Source organism: Miniopterus natalensis, chromosome 19 (genome assembly GCF_054644295.1).
Source record: "Miniopterus natalensis isolate mMinNat1 chromosome 19, mMinNat1.hap1, whole genome shotgun sequence".
Classification (NCBI taxonomy): domain Eukaryota; kingdom Metazoa; phylum Chordata; class Mammalia; order Chiroptera; family Miniopteridae; genus Miniopterus; species Miniopterus natalensis.
Genome location: NC_142099.1, coordinates 5,376,841 through 5,398,330, shown reverse-complemented (window position 1 = coordinate 5,398,330; position 21,490 = coordinate 5,376,841). Strand labels below are relative to the sequence as shown.

The following is a 21,490-nucleotide window of genomic DNA, read 5'->3' as shown; positions in this document are numbered from 1 at the left end:
AAGTCCAAGGCTAAGCCCACCGCACCTGAAGTTTCCTCACATGAGGAGAGGCCCGCAAAGTGATGGGCTTTTGTCCCACCAGGTCAGAGAGATACAGAGAGTAGTTTGTTCTAATGTTGACTGAGGGCCCACTCTGTGCCAGGCACTGTGCTGGGTGCCAGAGGTAGAGCAGTGGTCAAGCACAGCTTAGAAAAAGATGGAAGAGGAAGGACCTGGGAAAGCAGAGGAAGCAGAAGTGGGAACGAGACAGACAAGAGAAGAAAGTAAGGCTGAGCCAGAGATCACTGCCGCTGGAGTGGGAGGCGGGCAGAGGCCAGGAGGGGCCGGCAGGGGAGGGCACAGGGAGGCCGGAGACCAGCTACTGGCTCCCATCCAGGGGCATCTGCCCACAGCTCATATTTTTCTGTCCAGTGACAGCTAAATGAAGGGAAAGCTAACTTTACAACCGCCAGCTTCACACATAATGAATATGAATGGGTATCCCGGAGCCTGCTCCCCTGGATTATCTGTGTGCTGACGGGTTCTCCCACTGACTGGGCCATCTCAGCCAGCCTGTCCCCTAGCTAGGACACAGGCAGCCCTTCCACCTGCTTCCCATTAGCCATCCTCCCATCCCCCTCCTCTACACTCTAGGCATCTCACCACGAAGGCACAGCCCCCAGATCTCCAGATGCCCATGACCCAGCCTCGCTCCGGAGGTGAACTCGGCCCTCGGCTTAAGCCCCATGCTTCCCCGAGGCCAGGCTGGGACTCTGGTCGCCCTTCTGGTAAAGGAAAGGGGAAGTGGCCCCCTCCTGGAATCCCAACTTTAAGAGAGCTGCTAGCCTTTGCTAAGGCTCCTCTCTGTTCAGTGAGGCCCACCCAGAGAAGCCCTAAGTCTTGGTCCTGGTGGGGGCACAGACACCAGGCCCTCGGGCCAGGCTTCTCATCTCAGTCCTGCATCGGGAAACGCTTCTCATTAGAGGCATTCCACCTTCCTTCCCACCTCCCAGTCATTTACACATCAACCTGAATTACAACCCTAAGTACAGACCCTCTGCAGCCCAGACAGGAACAGAGCCCGGCATCTCCAGGAACCGGGCATTTCCCGGGTCGGGCACAGGGAGTACGCACCTCACCCCCCACCCCCGCATCAGCTACAGGCTCATCCTGGCCATTTGCACGGGGCAGGGGTAGGGGGATGAGCACAAAGCCTCTGCTCTAGGGCCCTTGTTCCTGAGGCTGGGGTCCCTCCCTTCCCACTCACCAACTGCAGGCTCCCCTGCCAGTCTCTTCTCCAGCTGGGGGGCCCTGGCTGGGGCCCGCAGGACCTGTGTGGCCCTGCAGATGTGTCTCCACCACACTATTGCTCTCACTTGCTTTTATGGCCTTCTATCAACCGTGAGCCTATCAAGGAAAGGGAGTGTGGTGTTCTATCCCCCTGGACACGCAGGGATCTAGAGCAGGGCCTGGCCCAGGGCAGGCCCTCAAGGCACAATGGCAGGGTGGCTAGAACAGGGGCTGACTCTTTTGGGAGTCTGTATTCAGAGCAGGGAGCTAAGGGTTAGGGATGTAAGAAGGCCTGAGACATGGTCCTTGAAGGGGGTTCCTGTTTTCCAGGGGACACAGGAAATGAATGCAAATTCACAGAAGGTTAGAGTTGGAAGGGCCATTAGCAATACTAAGAATAGCGGCCATTCATTCACTCTGTGTTTCTTCTTGCCAGCCGGGTGTGCAGATCTGTTGTCCATGACTTACTTAGGCCTCACCACCTTGCTGTTTTTAAACCAACTTTTACAAAGGCATCAACTGAGGCTGAGCTTGATGAGCTCAAGGTCGCTCAGTGACTTAAACATCAGAGCCTGGATTGAACGTCAGGGCTGTCCGACTCCTGAAGGGTGCCGTTTCACAGCAGGCAGCCTGAGGCCAGCTGCGCCAAGTGCCAAAGGAACCGCACAGCTACTGCTGCTCTCCGAAGCCAGTTCATCAGAGGGCAGACAGGGAGCCAGCCTCCTGGAGATAAACCTGACAGGTATGGCACAGGCGGTCTCTGGCACCTGGGAGAGAAAGACAGGCTCTGACAGAGGCAGCAGCGGTAACGCCCAAGTTACCTTGATGGGGCACATTTGGGGCATACCAAAGGCCAGGCCAAGCCTGGGTGGCTAGTTAGGGCCTAGATCAACTGCCATTTGCCAAGAATCTTTCCAGGGCCCACGCTTGAGCAAGTACTAAGTACTGACTAAGGTGAATGAATGAGCAAAGGAATGCTCTGTTGGTAAGTGCCGGGAGTACAATGATTAATAGGGAAACGGTGTGGGGAGTGGAGCGCACATTGCACAGAGGCCTGGGTGTGCGTCCAGGCTCTGGCTCTCGTTATTCTGTGACCTTGGGCAAGTTCTCCACCCTTTCTGTGCCAGTTTCTCATCTGTAGAATAGGCATTGTAATAATGCTACCATTCAGGGCCACTGTAAACAATAATTTACATACATAAAGTGCTCAGAGCAGTGGCTGGCACATAGCAAGCTCTCAACAGCTGCTGATTGCTGGCTCCTGTGTGGAAACGGGCTTTCAGGAAGTGTCAGTATTGGCCCTGGTGCCTGTCTGGCACCCAGGAAGCAGTAACTCTTGATTGACAAGTCAAGTTGCCATCCTCAAAGCGATACTGCCACGGGGTGATCCATCCCTCAGTGGACTGAAGGAGTGCTGGGCCCTGAGCATGGTTAGCAATAACCAACCTTTTATGTATCTCGGCCATTTACAAAGGACCTTCACGGACCCTGCCCATCTCGTGACCCAGCCGAGGTATAAAGCCACAGAGATCAGGTGGTCACTGACTCCAAAGATATTTCTGTACAAAGACTGGGTTCATATGGCCAATCTGCCATGAGCACACCTGGCTCTGACAAGGCTTGTCCCCTCCCGGGTGGCCCTTGCAGCTTTGACAGTCTGTGTCTTGTTAACACAGCTTTATACAGATATATTTAGACCACTGCAGACCAAGAGGGAAAATAGCACCTCTGCTTAGGGGAAGCTTCAGAGGAGGGATTGGGAAAATGAAAGAAGAAAGCCTCAGGCAGGCAGACTGAAAAGGCCAGGCTGCCTGGGGGAGAAAGAATGGGCCAATCCATCTTCCCCAAACTGAAACCTCACAGTACGCACTTCCTACAGGTCCTGGCGAGAAACAGCAGGAAATCCATCAAGCACACACGAGCTGTGTCACATTCCCTTGTCCTGTGCAACTCACTTTGGGCCAAAATGCCAATCAGTCCCAGGGGCATCCCGTCTCAGAGGCTGTGTGACTTAAGTGCACTGCTGGCCACCACCCTTGCTGTTCCTTGCCACGCTGGCACATCAAGGCCTGTTCCGGAACTCAGCTTGGGGCTTGGACAGGGGCTGAGCAGGACCCAGGCAGGACTGGCACTGAAAGGAAACCCAACACGGGAGGTTCCCCCAGAACATGTTTCCTTTATAAGTCAAGACCTCCTGGAGACTGAAGCTCATGGCCTAAAGTAAGCTAAGGGAACTTCAAGTAGTTCTGAGAAGGGGGTACTCTTTTTACCAGCATCAGAGTGCGAAGCTCCCCAGAAGCAGAGTCTCAAGCTGAGTGAAGAGGAGGCAGCCACATGCAGAGCTCTGAAGGCCAGGAGCAGGCTCCAGGCCTCAAACTCACAAAAGATTTTCCTTGCTTCTCCCTCGGCCTGGCTCCTCTGACACTCTCTTCCACTGAGAGGCTGACTCCTGATGGTCTGCTCCCCAGGCTCAGGGCACATACGTTTCCTCTCTGTCCCAACCATCTGCCCCAGTAAGGGCCCCAAGCACCGACCCCTCTCTGACCAGCCCCTCCCTCCCTAGTACTGAAATGGGTTTGGCTGAGGCCAGCTCAAGAGTGTGATCCAGAGAAACCTGGGGCTCCTACTGCAATGACATTCAACCCAGGGATGCAGGGCGTGTTGCTCAGCAACCCAGAGCCCTGGAGCTGGGCTGTGCAACTCCAGACTGATGTGGGGAGAAAGAACACCTTGGAGAAGTGCCACCGTCCACCCCCACCCCAGATGGGAAAGGCAGGCAGCCTGGCAGAAGACAACTGGGTGACCTATCAATGCTAGCAAGAAAACCCACTCTCTAGACCTGCAGGAGATATTTAGGGGCCATATTTTCTGCAGTCAAGGCCACTGGGATTATTTTTGCTTCCTTTTAATGTAAACAGAATACACAAACACATTAGAACCCCCAACATGACACAAGAGAATACACACAGATTTATATATAGATATTTACAGACCCCTGCAAACCAAGAGGAAAAACGGTGCCTCTGGTTAAGGGAAGCTTCTCTTCTCGCCCTAACCCTATCCAAAACCCGAGTGCTGAGGGAGCGGCAAGAGCCTCTGCAATGCTTCTGGAAGAAACTTAGCAGGAGGCTGGAATGACATCAGAAACCCCCAAAGCAAAGCCAGGACTCTGACTTTCTGGCCTGGCCCCAATCCTAAGCCTTGCTCCTTGGCAAGCTGGCCTGCCAGGGATTTACATGTCTCAAGAAGAGTCAGCGTGAGCCCCGAAATTCAGATGTGGTGGGTTCCCAGCCTGTCCCAGCTTTTCCCAGCCTTGGGCTGAATGAGAAATGAGCTGCAACGAACCATGTCCAAGAGAGAAGGCTGGGAGGAGTGAAGAGAGAGGATGGTAAGCAGAGATGACTGTTCCCAGGCAGGACACTGGGATCAACCAGAGGCCAAACCCAATGCTATCTGGGGAGGGCACAGTGGGGCTGTGCTGCCACCTGGAGGGCACTGGGCACACTGCAGCAAACCAGGACAGGCCCTGGGGCCCCTCGACATCACCTTCTTTCCCCTTCCAGCCCCTCCAGGAGCCTCACTGCAGCAGCTCTTCCCAGGAAATGGGCTTGGAGAAGACCTCTCTTTCTAACCAGAGGTCATAGTTCATCTGGAAGTCCTCGGGGAGGTCCACCCGCTGGCCCAGGACACTCTGCAGGCAGTTGTCCACAGGCAGGAAGTCGGGGTTGCTGTGGGCCCGGTCGTAGCGTCGGGCATTGAAGCGTTCAATGTTGGCACGGAGGGCACATTCCTCTGCCTGGAAGTCCCAAGGCCGGGCATCCAGATCTTGGACAAAACAGGAGGTATGGTCAGGAGCCAAGCCCTCGGTGCAGCTCCCCCTGACTTCATGCAGGTAAGGGCCTGGCCACCCCACGGGACATGCTGATGTCAACCTCCAAGTCCCACCCTCAGGAACACTGACAGGACTCCTTCCTAGATACAGAGGAAAGTCCAGTGAAAGGAGAACAGCCAGATCTACAGAGGAGGAGGCCACACTGCAGTCTGCGTGGACCCAGCAAGGAGAGCCACCTTCTCCCCGGCTCTCTGGAGACAGAGGAGGGACCTGCAGATCCCCCTATTAGCTCATCCTCTCAATTCCCTGCCCAGATACAAATTCACAGGATGCTGGGAACGCAGTCACTTGGCCATGGCGCGCTGGGCCAGGAACTGTAATGATGTGGCAGTGTGGTCAGGGGGCACGGGAAGAACCCACTCTGCCCGGCAGGCCGAGGTGGCTGCACAGAAGGGAAGAAACAGACAAACAGAGGACAGTTAGGGGGCGTGGGGGGAGGTACCCTGCTGGGAGAACGAACAGAAGTGGGGACAACAGGGTTGTGTGCATGGATGGAGCACTCCATGTGCCCAGAGCCCCCGGTGTGACAGGCTGGGCTGCAGAGAAGCTGTATCCGATTATAGAGGGGAAGAGGGAGGGAGGAGTGTGGGCCTCATATGCCTCACTTGAGTTTGGCTCTAATTCTAAGGGCAATCAGAGGCCAGTGAAGGACATTGCTCAGGGAGGTGCCAGCAGATCCATATTTTGGAAAGATCCCTGGAGCAGAGTTTGAGGTACTGATGGAGGGGAAGCCATCAGGAGATGGAAGAATTTGTAGTCAGAATCAAGGAAGTTGCAGGAGGAAAGAAAAGATGGAAGAGAATCTTGTGATAATTTCTGGAAAAGGAAGGATTTCGAGGGAGGGATAGAGGAACGGGGGATGACCAGACACCAGGTATGGACAGCTTCTCAAGGTCCTTCCTAGTGCCCCCATCCTGATTCCTCAGAAGGCAGCCTAGGGAAGCGAGGGAAAGAAGTCACCACTCCCCGACACCACACTGCACCCCTTGCATGGGGCCTCACCATTGCCGTAGGCCCAGTCATCGTTCAGTCGATGCCGCACCTTCTGGTAAATGGCAGACATGGTCTTCATGTTGCTTTTGCGCCACTGCCGCCCCAGGTACTTGGTCTGCACCTTGAGCAGCTTCAGCACGTAGAGCTGCATCATGGCCTGCTTCACCTTCAGCGCCCGCTTCAGGATGGGGGCGGACTTGAACACCACCAGCATCTGCAAGGGCACAGGGCGGGCCCAGTGGAGGGCACAACTAATACCTGTACCACCACCCTGCTGCTCACCCCTTTTGGGGTCACGGGCAGGGCGATCAACTGTCCCAGTTTTCCCCAGACTGAGGGGTTTGCTGGGACATGGGACTTCCACTGTTAAAACCAGGACTGCTGGCCACCCTAATTATAAGTCAATTTGGAATCTGAGGAAAACTATGAATTCCTTCAGAAATACTGCTGTGTGCACGTTCCTACAATTTCAGAGGATTCAGGGCGCTTTCCACCCCAAAGGCACCCACAGATTCAGAGTTAAGGGAGACTCCCAGGCCCTGGTTAGAGAGAAAGCCCCTCTGTGAGTGTTGATTTGTTCCAGTGCATGACTGAGCTTCTTCCAGACTCCAGTTCAACTGGTTAGGAACCAGGAATCAGCCCTTAAAGGGCAAAGATGTGGCTGCAGAAAAGTTAGGAGGGAAGGATATAGCTGCAGCAACAAGCCCACCCTGGGGACCCCTGCTCCTACGCTCAGGGGAAGGGATGGGGTGTGGCACTCTGCTCTGAGCTCCAAGGTCCACCCCTGCCGACTCCACTGACTCACCATAGTCCTTGAATGCTTCCACTTGGTCAGCTTGTTCAAGATCCGAAGGAGGTTGATGCAAGAAAAGAGGTTCCTCCAGCAAAACTGGTTATTGTCACCGGCTTCCTGCAGGGAAAGCCCAGGAACAACCATGACCCTCAGGACACGGTGCTCAGCAGCTTCCAGGGCCCTCATACATAGGACCTCAGAACTGCAGCTCTCTCTATCCCTGTACTGGGCACCCACTCCTTTCCTCAGCCCCAGGGAAATTCCATCCCAAAAGCTGGCGGGGGGGGGCTCCCTAGAATTTTCCTGCAGGAAACATAAACTGATATTTGGGGCTGTGGCATCAGCCCTCACAACCTGGCTCCCTCAGAGCTGTGGCCCCTCAGAGTTCCAGTGTGGAAAGGGAGAAGCAACTCGACCCCATGAGCTCTGAGTCATCAGCCTCTGATGACCATGCTCCCAACAAACTAATCCCTACATCCAAATCTTTCTGCCCAGCAAGGTCCCTCCCCCACCCATGTATGAAATTACAGTGCTTTAAAAGCCAGGCTCTCATCTATGAAGACACCTAACCCAGTGTGGGGGGAGCCAGGCTCTGCACTGCTGACCCTCATTCCAAAGGGGGCTGGGTAGAGCCTCACCACTCACCAGACTCTCGGCAGTCAGCTCCGGCAGCTCGTGCACCACGCAGTGAGGGTAATCCAGGACAGAGATGCTGCAGAGGGCAAGAGCAGGCAGGCGCCCACCATGAGCAAAGGCTCTTGGCTCTCTTCCCTCACTTGTTGGGATGGAAACAGAAATCTACCTTGTCTGCACTACCCTGGTTTCCCAGCTCTAAGATGAGGAAACACCTGCTCCAAGAAAACTTGTAAGGTTCCTCTGGCCAGAGACCAGCTTGTAATCTTATAAGGGGTGGAGACCCTGCTTTCCCCACAGCAATGAATTTGGGGCTGCAGGGAGACTTCTAAGGCCATGAATTTATGCCAAGCTCCTTCTGGAGACAGCGTCTGGCTGACGGCTCCCCCGGTGATGTACCACACTGATGAGCAGGCACTGTCAAGTACAGCTGGTACCAGGTGAGAGGGGTGGGGCTAAGAGTCAGCAGACAGGGCATGACAGTGCACATGGCTGAGCTCCTTCAGAGAGCAGGCAGCCTGGCTGGCTGTTCTCCTCAAAAAAAAAAAAAAAAAAAAAAGGCGCATGACAGTGAGGGCAGGACTGGAGCCCAGGATAAGACCCTCCCACCCAGGCACAGACCGAGTCACCAGTCACTAGACCAGCTAGACTCAGATTGGACACACTGGCATTCTCACAGGCAGGGACCATGTCTCATTCATCTGTGTCCTGAAGCCTGGCAGAGTGCTGGCTTGTAGGTGCTGAGTGGGCTCAGTGGGATCAGCCAGCTGGGAGCCTTGCCATCTGGCCCCGTACCCACCCCCTCCTGATCCCTGGTCCTTAGCACCTGTTCTTGGCAGTGATGTAGGACATGATGTTTTGATTGAAGAACTTTAGAATCAAAGGGATGCAGTTGGCAAACACCAGGTGCTGGGCCATGTATTCAAACTGAAACCAACAGAAAAAATAAGCATGCCCCTTGGGACATCACCACCTTTCCTCCCGTGATAAAAGGCCTCGGCTGGAAGCCTGGGTCTTAGAATATTCATGCAGAGCTCAGGGGGTATGAAGGCCAAGGACTCTGTTCTTCAGGGCAGGAGGAGCAGCCATGCCCAGGCCCTGGCCCTGGCCCAGTGGACAGGAAGGAAGGAAGGAAGGAAGGCCTTGCAGGTACCTGGTAAACATGGTTCAACTTAAAGTGCTTGAGTAGCAGCAGCAGGACAGCGGAAATGGCCTTGACAATGACCTCTTTGTGGCGGTTCACATCCACCCCCAGCTTCATACTCTGCAACACTGTGGTGCTGGAAACACAATTCCTGGGGTGAGCTAGCAGCTTGTGTAGCATCCTCTTAGGTGCTCATAGAAGAGAGGGGATTCCTGGGCCTTCTCTGGGCAAAGCTCCCACTTCACCCCCCAACCGTGGACATCTCAAGAGGTCAGGCCCAGGGCTCCTCCCACCTGCTTCCCAAGCTCAGCACAAATTTTCTTCCTTGTGATGCCCCAAACACATTCTTAGCCTATTTCCCTGCCTCTCCTCCAATAACGAACTTCTTTTCATGATCTCCCCTAAGCTTCTACCACCATATGAACTGTGTCCTCAAGTGTGCTCCGTGGAATGCCACTACACGGACATATCTCCTGTTATGGGGAAGATGCATTTCAGAGTGAGATAAACTTGGGAAGCCTTGAGTTAAATCAGTTTTTTTTTAAATTTATTTTTCAATTACACTTGACACACAATGTTGTATTTGTTTCAGGTATACAACATAGTCATTAAACATTTAAATAGGTTTCTTAATTCAGGACTTCTCACTGTGGTTCTTTAAAAGAGGTACAATATTCGACTCTGGAACCCCCTTTCCAAGGATCATGACAAGGGCCCAGTGTTCTGTGACACCCCCTTTGGTATTAGCCAAGTCCTGCCTCCTCCCTCAGCCGGCTTTCACCCCAGACTCAAGGAGCCCAGCCACCAGGGAGCTGGGTGGTATTAGTGGGCAGGCAGGAGACCAGGTCAAGGCCAGGTCCCTCTCAAAGTAGGTCTTGGTTTGTACTCTCACATCAAAGAGAGGCGGTCAGTACCTCAGGGAGGAGGAACCCCTGAGGATTTCACTGTCACCCTGAGACATTCACTAACAGCCAGCAGGCCGGTTCACTGGTGAACAGGAAAGAACCCACACCCAGCTGAGCTTCAGCTGCTGGCTGGCAAACTGTCCAGAAGCTGAATCTCCACGTCCTGGGTGTCCCAGCCACACACCTTTGGGGAGAGGGTTTTGGGAAATGTCAAACCTAGCCTGCCTCACTTTGCAGGGGGGGAACTGACTTTCCCAGATCACCTAGGGGCAGAGTCTACACTAAAATCCAGGCCAGCTGGATGGAGCCTTCTCCTTAACCAGCAAATCTAAATATTTAATCCAGTACTTATTTTTCCTTCTGAGACAGGAATACCCTCAACTTAACCTGCAGAGGAATCAAAAAAAGAAAGCAACCATCCACAGAAGTGACGATACTCACGGCATCTCCTCAGGCAGGACATCTGCCAGGATGTTGATCGAGTCAGTTTTGGCCTTGGAGGTGGGAGCTGCAGCCAGCAGGATCTTCAGCAGCGCGATCTGGGGAGGATGGGAGTGCCCAGGCGCAGAACTCAGCCCTGACAGTGGTCCTTCTGGCAGGACTCAGGTGGCAGGAGGGACTGAAGGACACTGGCAGGGCCTCCTCCCAAGGTGGGTGTAGCAGGGAGCATGCACCCATGCAGGTCCCTACCCATGGCCACTGGAGAAGCCGCGGGGCCGGAGCCCGAGGAAGGGCACTCACCATGTACTGAGGCAGGCTGGGCAGCAGGCCCTGGTAGAGGGTTTCTGCGGGCACTTGCTCGACTTCCTCTTCTCCCTTTCACACACGTGAGAAATACAACCCATGCCGACCAGTCTCCTGAGCCAGCTGACTCGCCGGCTAAAGGAGGATCTGTAACTTTGGATGTAAATAATGATGTGATAACCACAGCAGACCCTGAAGGATACAATGTGCCAGGCACTTCACTCGTAGTAGCTCAGTTAACCCTCACCACCCTGTGAAGAAGGTATGGGTACTGCCCCACCTTACAGGTGAGGGACCTGTAGCACAGAGAGATCCAGTCTCCACTAGGTCGTCACCCGCTAAGTGGTGGAGACGATTCAGAGACGGGTGACTGGCTCAGAGTCTGCGCTCTGAACCCTGCCCTAGACATAGGCCATCCCTGCAGGGGGGGCGAGACTGAAAGCTTTGAGGGCAGGAACTGGTGCAGTTTCACAGTCTAGGCCCAGCACTGTGCCCAGGAAGAACTGGGGATCCTGTTGGCTACGGAAGACATCCACTCACCCCCGAGAGAGGAGAGCGAAGGTACTCCTCCTCCATCTGCGCCTGGACCTCTGCAATCGACGTGTACTTGTGCTGGAGAGAAGGGAAGAGGCGCTGGGGAACATCTCCCATCCTCTGGCTAAATGCCCCACGCCCTGGCAAAGACCCTGTGCAACTTTCTTCAAACACAACCTTCTCAAAGAGGGCTGCATCTCCACAAAGATCCCTCACATCCCAATTCCAAAGTATTTTCCTAAGTGAGCACCTGCCCCTTAAAAACAGTGTAGAAAGCAAATTAAGGGAGAGAAAGGGGCTTTCGAAGAGCTACAGTGACAGAAAACTAGTGTGAGCAGAATCAAGTACTCAAGTACTCAGGATCAAGTACTCAAAAAGCCTCGCTGTTAAAAATTTCAGAAATATGTTCTCAAACCAAACATTTACACTCGAGATATGTTGTCAGGGGAGACACCTCTTCCCCACTCTTGATGTACCTTCCCATGTGGAGAGACATGAGTGTGCAAAACACCCCGGTCTCTCCCTGCCCCTCCAACACACCCCTGCCTCACTGGTTGGCGACTACGGGAGGAGGGACAGGACATTTCTAAGAAAAACGAAAGCCTGTGCCCTCTTCTGCTCCTCAAGCAGGCCTAGCGGGGTTCCAGCACTGCCTGGCTCTGGGTGGAAGTCGGGGTTAGGACACCTTTTGTGGCTGTGTCCTTCACCTCATCCTCCGATCTGTCAGCCACAGAGCTGGTGTTTCCATCTCCATCTGCCTACTCCTCTATCTCAGTCGCCTTAGAATGTGAGCAAGGAAAGGAGGTGCTACTTAATGGGCCCCTTAAAACTCCAACAACTATCATATAATATAATCTTTAATGAGCTGCCAGTAAGTCCCCAACAATTGCTCAGCTAGAATAAGTAACATGAAGAACTGCTGAAAGGTACCGCACAGTCCACCCACCCCTCCAGCCCAGGCTACTTCAGGCTGACAACCGTCTAAATGGCTTCTCCACATAGGCCGGTCTCACCTTACTCACTTGGGACCAAACTAGGCCAAAAGCTCACCATAGCCGCCTACCTGTTTCAGAGTCTTGATGCTTTCGTGGATTGGCCTGGGCAGCCCCACCACTGTGTTCGTGTCGCTGGAGAATAAAGAAGGCCCTGTGTTAAGCCCAGACATCGATCCACCTGGGTCCCCAAACACCAAAGGCCAAGAGAGTGAATTTCTCGTTACCTTTCTTCAAAGGGGACTCAGATCACACTCACCTGCCCAGAGTGTAACCTATGAATTTGCTGCGGCTGGACTCGAGGAACATCTCAATGTCTTTCTCTCTGCCAAAAAGAGGGAACAAGGTTTTTACTGTTATCTGAAGGTGTCATAGTTAATAAAATACAGAACATCCAGAAATTGTGAAGCCAGAAGAAAAAGTCTCCAACAATTGTTTTTCTTTATGGAAAAAACAAAGAAAAAAACCTGAAACCTTCAGACTATTTTAATGTCCTTCATAATGTTGTTGAATCAATAACCTGAAATTATATTATATATAACTAGTTTACTTGTAAAACTAAAGTGGTACATCAAATTAAAAGCATACTTTATTCAGATATTAACAACTTTGTCAATAGAACTCAAATATTTAAAGTTTTTACAATGAGAGCTTTAAGCTACTAGTTTTGTCACGAGTCACATTTTCATCAAACAATTAGCATATCTCACGTTTTCTGATGACCCATGTGTATTCCCATCAGATTACTGAAAATTGGGGCTTTGCCTGGACCAAGAAAATGACTTCTATATCCTCTTGCATGCCACCTAGTTCTTTAGCTGGTGTCTTTTCAAACAGACACCATTTCTATATATCCAGGTGCCTTCCCACCCACTGATTCTTGCACATACATCTGAAGTACCTTAATCATGGTTCTAAAGGAGCTCCTCCTTAATCCACAGTTTTTCTGTTAACCATCTACAACCCCAGGGTGTGTGGACATGGGGTCACTTGAATGCCCCTGTTTTCACTTTCCCATCCACCCTCACCAGTTACTATGTCTGAGAGCTAGCCCCTATTACCCACACAAGAGCCATACAAGGGCCTCTTTGTGCAAGGCCAGCATGCCCAGGCCCCAAGACCCCTGGGCCAGCCTGTCCCAGCAGAGACCCCCTGTGACTCAGGCCATGCCAAGCCTGTGGGTGTGAGGGCTCTCGTTTCAGGAGCCAAGAGCGTTCCGAAGGGCTGAGACTCACCTGACCTTGGGCGCCCATGGGAGTCCCTTGGGGCAGGTAAGCCTGTCGGCCTGGGGGTGCTGCAGCGGAGGAGGCATGACTTCGTCCCGTTCCAGGGGGAACGCCTCCCCCTCCAGGCTGCTGTCTTCGTCGTTCTCTTCTTCCTCTTCTCGAGGGTCATCAGCCTTGTAGGGATCCCGCTCGTTGAAGGCATCCAGGTTGTCCTGCTTTATCAGAGCCTGGGGACAGGTGTGGGGACAGCAGACAAGAGCCAACTGAGGAACCAGAAATGGGCAAGGTTGCTACAGAGGCTGCAACACAGAAAGGTGGTAGGTGGAGAGCCAAGGGCAGTGGAGATCCAGACAGGGAGTCCAGGTCGGGCCCAGATGGTGAGCCATTCCTTGCCCTAGTCCCTCAAAAATGCCATGTCCTGAGTACCCACTGTAAGCTGGGACCCTGGACTGGGCACACAGTATCCCCACCTAGAGGCCTTCATCTAACAGCCATTCAGAGACAATTCCCACCTGTGCTCTGCATGCCACTGCATGCGTGCACCCTGAGCATCTAGGGAATGGCAGGCGCCTGTCACCCTTACCTTGTGCTCCCGCCGGCCCCGTTTCTGCTGTTGCTCTATCAGGTCAGAGGCAGATGCTGGTGGCGAGGCGGCCCTCATGTTGCGGATCACCTTGATGCTGTCTTCAGGCAGCGGGGGGAGGCCCAGGATGGTGCGCTTCTCGGCCTTCATACTCTGTAGCTCCTCAAAGCCACCCAGCGTGCACTGTGTCAGATGGGCAGCAGGCCAGGGTCAATGGCCACAGGCTGTGCCAGGCTCGATAGCACCCGTGACCCACATCTTTACAGAGACCCTCATATCTACCCTCAGGAGAGTTCAGTGCTATTGGGAAGGGAGAGGAGAAACGGGGCCTGATTGAGCCTAGTGCACAGATACACTTAGCTCTCTATATGTATTACGTGCTTGTCACATAAAAAACAAACATAGACTACAGAACCTAACCCTTCAAACTCCTAGAAAAGCAGGTGAGGCTCATTTGCTTCAGAAGATGTACCTGCCAGACTTCCAAAGTCAAACTGGAAATACAGCTGACCCTTATGCAGGGGCTGGGGCGCTGACCCCACGCACCTCAGAACCCATGTGTAACTCAAGGTGGCTGTCTACCTACAGAGATTTGAAACTGCGAATTGAAAATACAGTTGGCTCTTAAACAGCATGGTTTCAACTGCGAGATTTAAAAAATCCCGCATATAAGTGGACCCACACAGTTTAAATGCATGCTGTTCAACAGTCAACTCTATACTGTAGGATGTTCAAATTAAAAAAAAAAAAAAAAGGCTGCCCTGGCCGGGGAGCTCAGTTGGTTAGAGCATCATCCAGATATGCCAAGGTTGCAGGTTCAATTCTCAATCAGGGCACATACAAGAATCGATGAATGCATAAATAAGTGAAACAACGAATCGATGTTTCTTTTTCTCTCCTTTTCCCCCTTCCCTAAAAATTAACTATAAAAGAAAAACCTTCATCTATACATTGCCCTAGAAGCGAGTAATGTGTGGCCAAGGTCAAATGTGTAGACCACTCTAAAGAGGCCACAGCGTCCCTGGGCTCTGGCTCCACAGGGTTAGCCCATTCTGAAAGGGAGGGTGAGCCCCAAGGGAAACAGGAGTCCAAGTCCCTCTCCTGCCCTGTCCCCTAGCACCTGGGATCCCCTTCAAGGAGGTGCTCACCAGGACTGTCTTCCAAAGCAGCAAGAGAACCTTCTTCATGGGGAAGTGAGGGGCATGGCCACTGCAAAATTTGGTCACCATCCCAAACAGCATGATGGCGAATGGCTCGTTGTTGTACAGCGGGGAACCTGGAGGTGAAACCCGGCATCAGGAGCACAGGCAGACACAGGACCCTCCCAGAGCCCACCAACCTCAGCAACCAGGGACCGCAGGGTCCTACCCAGCTCAGCCCTGAAGGTCTGTCGCATCGTCCTCCACTCGGCCTTATCACCCTCACACTCCTGGTGAACGGTCTCCACAATCAGGTACATGATGTTGAGCAGGACCCTGGGGATGAGATAACAGGGCAGAATGGGGATCAAGGGGGTGCCCTGGCTTCCTCACCCCACTGACATGAGAAAAGCCTGGCACAAAGGCTAGCAGGTGGGGCAGGGCTGTAACCTATAGAAAACTGAGTCTCACAGAGCACTTGGGACTTCCTTCTCTGTCCCATGATGCTAAGGTGGGACCAGATCTGTTCTGTAGCTCCGGTGTCTAGCTAAGTGCTTACTCAAAGCAGGTGCTTGGTAAATGGATGCTGAATGGATTGATAGAAACAAGAATGGCCAAACGACACAGCGGTGGGAGTGAGCTGTGAAAGTGGGGGTTGGATCCACCAAAGAAGAGCAGGGTGGAAGTGAGAAAGGGACGTGTTTCCCACAGTGAGTGCAAATCAGGAGCAAGCAGGGTGATGCCCAGGGACCCTAACTACAGTGAGGACACGACCAACAGGCAGTCTGAAAACTTCCAAATGCAGAGATAGATTCTATCCTCACAGATGGGGGAAGGTGATCTGGCTCTTGAGCAGTTGCGATTACTTTCTGGGCAGCCACGAAACATCATGAACTGTCAGGACTAACCCTACATATATGGGGATCAAGCTGTGCACCAGAAGATAGGAGCCCAAGGAGTCGCATCACGTGTGCCGTCTGACACAAAATGCTATACCGAGTTCTCAGCAGCACTGTGGTTCAATTACAGGTGACTTCACCCTGGATGTCCTCTGGGAGACTCAACTCAGAGGCCCCCCTAGGGAGAGCCCTCAGCAGGGCTGACTAATCCCACACTGAACCCATCATACCTGCAGGTTAGTGTGTGAGAAGGAACACGCACATAGCACACAGAGAAAAAACCCAAGGACGCACCCCCCGCCCTGCTCTGACCTTGCTCTAACAGCCTCACCTCAGATCTGTGCTGTCAGCCAGGGAGATGGCCGGCTTCCTCACCGCGCTGCTGCAGGCGGCACTGTTGCTGTGGGAGAGACTAGACTCAGTGCCGCCCCAGAGGGAAGAGAAGGGGTTCCCCTGACAAGGGCTGCTCAAATGGGGAATAAAACACGACACGTGCTTAGATGGCACAAGACACCACAGGCCCCGGTAAGAACTCAGACCCCAGATGAGGTGCTTGAGATTAGCCGTGCTGTAAACTCCGTCCCCCACCCCAACGTCTCCCTACTCAAGCCCCTCAGGAGAACTCACTCTATCTCCATGTTCAGAAGCTCCACCAAAGCATGGAACGTGCCCGCCTCCAGAAGTAGGAAGATGTTGTAGCGCATCCAGGATTGCACTTCCACCTCCGAGCTGCACTCCCCGAAGGTGCCTGCGGACACAGGGCACAGCTCACTGAACCCCTCCCTGACTAGCCCACATCACTGAAGAGGGGCCTGGGGCCCTGGGGGTCCATTCAGTACCTTGGGCAACGTAGAGGATCGCACGAGCCACCTTGAGTCTCTTCTCCCTGGCAGTGACTTCCAGGCCATCCAGGAGCCTCATGGCATGGGTGCGGTGCTGGTTGGTATCCAGCTCGGTCCACTTCTTATCTGTCACTGAAGGGCAAGAGACCAGTCCCACCTGAGCCCAGAAAAACCTCACAAAGGACTGGGTATGTTAACCCACCAAATCCAGGACTGCCACGGGACCAGATTGCTCAGAAAGACCAGTTATTCTCTCCATAAGGTCTAAAGCCTGCCCTGCTGCTCTATGAATCTGAAATTTCAGACTGAAATAATGCTACTTTTGGTGCAATTTTAAACACATAAAATTTCTTTTTTTCCTAATACGCACATTCTGAAAATGGAAAACGCAGCTGCCTCTAGAGGACACCACTGTCTCCAGAGGACTTGCAAGCCCACCCTGACTGTCACATCTGACCTGGGACAACCATGGGTCGGTGGGCTTTGTAGGCCATGCCAGGATGACTGAGGTCATTCAGATGACTAAGAGAAGCCCTGCAGATCTCATGATATGGGGTGAAAGAGACCAAGAAGTGGAGAGAAGCATCTCACCATGGATCCGGAAGTCCTCTTCAAAGCATTTTCGATTCATCAGGAATTCTGGCCCTTCTGTGTAGCTGTAAAGCTCTGTCAAGAACAAGTCTCATCAGCTCCGTGTCCACATCCCACACCAGGCCTCACATGTAGCAGAGAAGGTAAGGCATTTGCTTCCAGGCGCAACTGAGTCGAAGTCACTCCTGGACTATGTTGTGTAATTATTAAGGGAGTCTTAGTGTTCTGATGAACAGGACAGAGAGAATGCTGACTTCCCTTATCTGGGCTACATCCATCCCAGCATGCCCTGCTAGCGGCTGACTGCCATCACAAATGCGTGTCTCTCAAGTGGCCACTACCTCCTGAAGTGGACTGTGCCATTGAGGATCCAGGAGCATGCTAGGCTAACCTTACATTACACAGGAGCAGCAATGGCAGTGACAGATGTGTGCAGATGTAGGCACACCTGCTTGTATTCTATATGATCCTCTGCTCTAGGAGAGTCCACTGTCAGGGATAGCATATGGCCAAGGAGCATCTCTGTCCACCCTGGGATTGGGCCACAGCCAACTGAGCTGGCCACATAGAGATGCTTCATAAAAGTAAAGGACAAGCCAAAGTTATGAGATACACAGGCTTGAACCCAATAATTAACATGTTTTATATACACCATTACTAAGACTAACTGGGGGGGGAGGTGAACTCCAAAAGAGCATTCACTCTGAATTTGATTAAAGACCAAAAAGGAAAAACACCCCCAAATAACATGAAGGTCCATGCTTTACCCGAGAGCTCTGCAGCCCACTTGTCTGTGTCAGCATACTCGAACTCCAGGTCTGGAGACTCGGAATAGCCCTGTGATAACAGGAGAGAGATGATATAACAGATCGCTGTGTTTTCCAAGCAAAGAAACATACACGCTCCCCGAGACACAGTTAAGGATACCGATGCCTCCACTTTTCTGATGTTTATCACAATGTTGTGTCTCCTGGGTTAGCCCAAGTATCTCAGACAACCCCACAGTTTCCCCTCAGGGCACTTACCATGCCTATAATGATACACTCGCGTGTGTATTTGTTAAGTGTGGGCCTCTCCGTGAGACTGCAGTTCTTTGAGAGGAGGAACTCTATTTTGCTCACCAGTGATTTCACAACACCCAGCCCACAACTTTCCACGAGTGAATGAATGAATGGTTTATACTCAAATAAATATCTGAATGAATGAACACAAAGCTTCTGTGCATTCTATGCAGTGAATGACCATTCAGTCCATATGGTACTAAGGTTCCGGAAGCCCCAATTCTTTCTGGCTAGCAGGCTATCAACAGCTCAGGACAGAGTGAATACTGACACCCTCTGTCTTCCCACCCTTCTCTCAAACTTCAGTGAGAACTGACACACAGAGAAGGCAGCAGCTGAACAGAATGGCTTCCCTCCCACACACAGAGAAAATGTGTCCCCCTTTATTGCTGGGGACAGGTGATGACTGAGAACACATCATCTTAGAAGCCTTATTATGGGACGAGAGAAGTGAAAAAATAGGCAAAGTCCTCAGGCTTAATTACGAGCTACTTGGAAAGACAAAAATCTACCTGGAAGTTTTTTAAGCACTAATCAAAATCAGGTTGCACACAGTGGGCTTTCACCGCGTCAGCCCTGTCCTCCAGGCGCTGCTCAGGTTCCCAGCCTACTGATGGCAGCTCTGACTTGCCAATGAGCCAAGACAGCATCAGTATCTCTAAGAAGACGAATTTAGACAGGTCTCTCAGCTTAGATGTGCTCACTGACTGCCCTTTTTTGTGTTGAGCCCAAATGGAAATTAAAGGGTAGACAGAGAAATTTAAATGTATCCAAGGGTATTTATTTGACCATTTACGGCTACTTAAGAAAATGTAAAACTCTTTCCAAACTACAACTCCCCTCAGGATGAAGGCAGGTTCACCCCCGCCAATTTCACAATCCTCACACTTGAAAAATCATTAGGCAACCAATGATGTCCCCTCGCCCCACCAAGCAAGGGCTCCTAAGAGGTCGGTTTCTTTGCTTTTTCAAAAAAAATTAACTTAGCGCTCAGGGAATGTCTGCTTTGGACTTGACAAGTTTTGACACGTTTGACCAGAGGTCTGCACTTGCCAACGGAAACCGAAGCTTGACTCCACATGCCTAAAGATAGCACCGCCACTCCGACAGGACCTGTGCATTCGGCCTGGACAGCGAGGGATTGATTCCCTCTCATGCCTAAGTGCCTGACTGGTGAGCCTCGCAACTGTCTCGGTGAAGGAGACCTCAGCGTGAGTGCTCTGGGAACATGCCGATTAAGCAGCCCTGACACGCTGCGACGGGAGCGTCTTCATTCATGAATTCTACGATGGAGGCAGTGGGAGGAATTCTTTAACGCGCGGGGCGAGGTGACTAGTCAGCTCCAGACTGTACGGTGTCTCCGGAAGGGGAGGGACAGCCCACTAGCAAGAGACGAGGGAACGCTGAGCCCCCACTCGGGTTTAAAATGTGCATTTCTGATCTCTTACAGTTCCGCATCGGGCGCACCGGGCGCACCGACCACCGGGCACTGTGGCACCGGGGCCTGAACCCGCCCCGGCTCGGGCCAGGCGGCACGGGCCCCCTCCCGGTCTGGCAGCCTCCGGCGCCGTAGTACTATTAGTAGTAACGAGCTCCGCCGGGCTCCGGGGCCCCGTCCCTGCCCGCGCACGCCGGCCACCGCGCGCCGCCACACCCGCGGGGCCAGGGGCAGAGGCCGTCAGGGTCGGGGGTCCGCCGCCCGGCCCCCGGAGCGCACGCGGGCCACCAGCTCTGCACCCCCGAGCCGGAGCGGGGCGGGGGGGGCTTCCCAGAGGCTGGGCTCCGAGGGCGCGTCCACAGCTCCGGCCGCCGAGGAGCGAACGAGGGTTCCCCTGGGCGGCGGAGCTCGGGGCGCGGACCCCGGCTTCACGCCCCCGGCCCCGGGGTGCCCGCCTCACGTCCCGCTCCTTTCCCTGTACAATGACAACCCCCCAGCCAGGCCCGGCCGAGCCCCCCGGGGACCCCGCTTGGACCCCACAGCCACAGCCGCCGCCCCCCGGCGCTCCTGACCTCCGAGTCTTTGCGCTGGTTGCGGTTGAACTCTCGGGCTTTGCCCCCGGGCAGGAGAGCCCCGCCGGCCCGCGGTGCCCCGGGGGGCGGCTGCGCGGCTGCGGGCGGCGGAGGTGGCGGCGGCTGAGGCTGCTTGTTGTTCATGATCAGCGGGCCCGGGCCGCCGGCTGCCGGCTCCATCTTGGCTGTTCCACACCCCCAGCTCAACTCCCGGGCGGAGTCTGGCCGCCACTCTCGCGAGATTTCTTCCAGGAACGCTCTGCGGCCGCCATATTAGGTGTGGCGGCTAGTGCGGAAGCCATCTTGGCCGCCCAACGCTTCGCGAGATGCCCTCGGCTGGAAATCTTTACCTTTTTTGGGCCTTCTAGCTTCCACTTCATTTCTGTCCCAGCTTAGATGTCCTTTTATCAGTGAGGCCTCCCGTAGTTCCCTCAGTCATTTTAGTTTTCCCTCGACTTCCTTTAACAGGGTTTGCATTTGTCATTTTTATAGTCCTGTTCAACGCTTGGGGGGGCGCCGTGAACAATATGGACACGTTCGCGTGGGGGAGGTATGCTAAGCAAATGGGTAAGTCGATAAAACAGTTACAGTTGTGACAAGCATTCACTCATCATTCACTTAACGAACACTTAGAATGTCTGCCCTGCCTGTGGGGGAGAAAAGGAGCACGCAGATAGAGTTAGAGAAGTGCAGGGGAGAAGCAAAAGGCAGTGGGGATGGGGCAGCAGGGCCATGTCCGGGAGGCCCCGGGTGTGATCTTGAAGGAGTTCTGCGAGGAGAGGCAGAGGCCTGCGGAAGACCCCTGGAGGCCACAGCTCCCCGCAGAGGCCGCAGAGGCCGCAGAGCGAGCCAGGAGTCTCCTCGAGGGAGACAAAGGCCAGGCCCTGGTGGGCCAGGGAAATGCTGGGCCTTGAGGCCATGGAAAGGAGTTTGACATTTATTCCAAGTGAAATGGAAAGCCCCTGGAGGTGTTGGCCAGGGAAGTGTTAGGGTCTGATGTTTGAAAGACCAAGCTGGCTGCTTTTGGAGAAGAGACTTGAGTTGCAAGAGTGGATGAAGGTTGACAGGGTAGGAGATTATACAGGTGGAAATGATGGTGGATTCTGCCAGGGTGGAGCATTGGGTTGATACAGTTTTATATTGTGTAGGTCGATTTGACGAATTTGCTGAAAGGCTGGAGAGAAGAATAAAGAACGAGTCCTAGATTTTTGACTTGAGAAACTGGGTGTGTGGTTGTATT

The 21,490-nt window shown here is 53.3% G+C and overlaps 1 protein-coding gene across 1 annotated transcript; it reads right to left on the bottom strand.

Annotated features, from left to right (window-relative positions):
- Positions 1–4,106: 4,106 nt before the first annotated feature.
- STRIP1 (striatin interacting protein 1) lies at positions 4,107–20,464 on the bottom strand. Its single transcript, XM_087828260.1, has 21 exons — positions 20,251–20,464; positions 17,947–18,016; positions 17,180–17,254; positions 16,586–16,720; positions 16,374–16,494; positions 16,078–16,146; positions 15,077–15,183; positions 14,857–14,984; positions 13,709–13,891; positions 13,135–13,352; positions 12,159–12,224; positions 11,971–12,034; positions 10,914–10,985; positions 10,371–10,445; positions 10,071–10,168; positions 8,734–8,860; positions 8,407–8,507; positions 7,593–7,659; positions 6,960–7,064; positions 6,164–6,368; positions 4,107–5,094 (listed from the first exon to the last, which is right to left on the bottom strand). Exons 1-21 carry the CDS (start codon positions 20,428–20,430, stop codon positions 4,847–4,849), a joined length of 2,514 nt encoding a protein of 837 aa, XP_087684386.1. The 5' UTR covers positions 20,431–20,464; the 3' UTR covers positions 4,107–4,846.
- Positions 20,465–21,490: the final 1,026 nt, after the last annotated feature.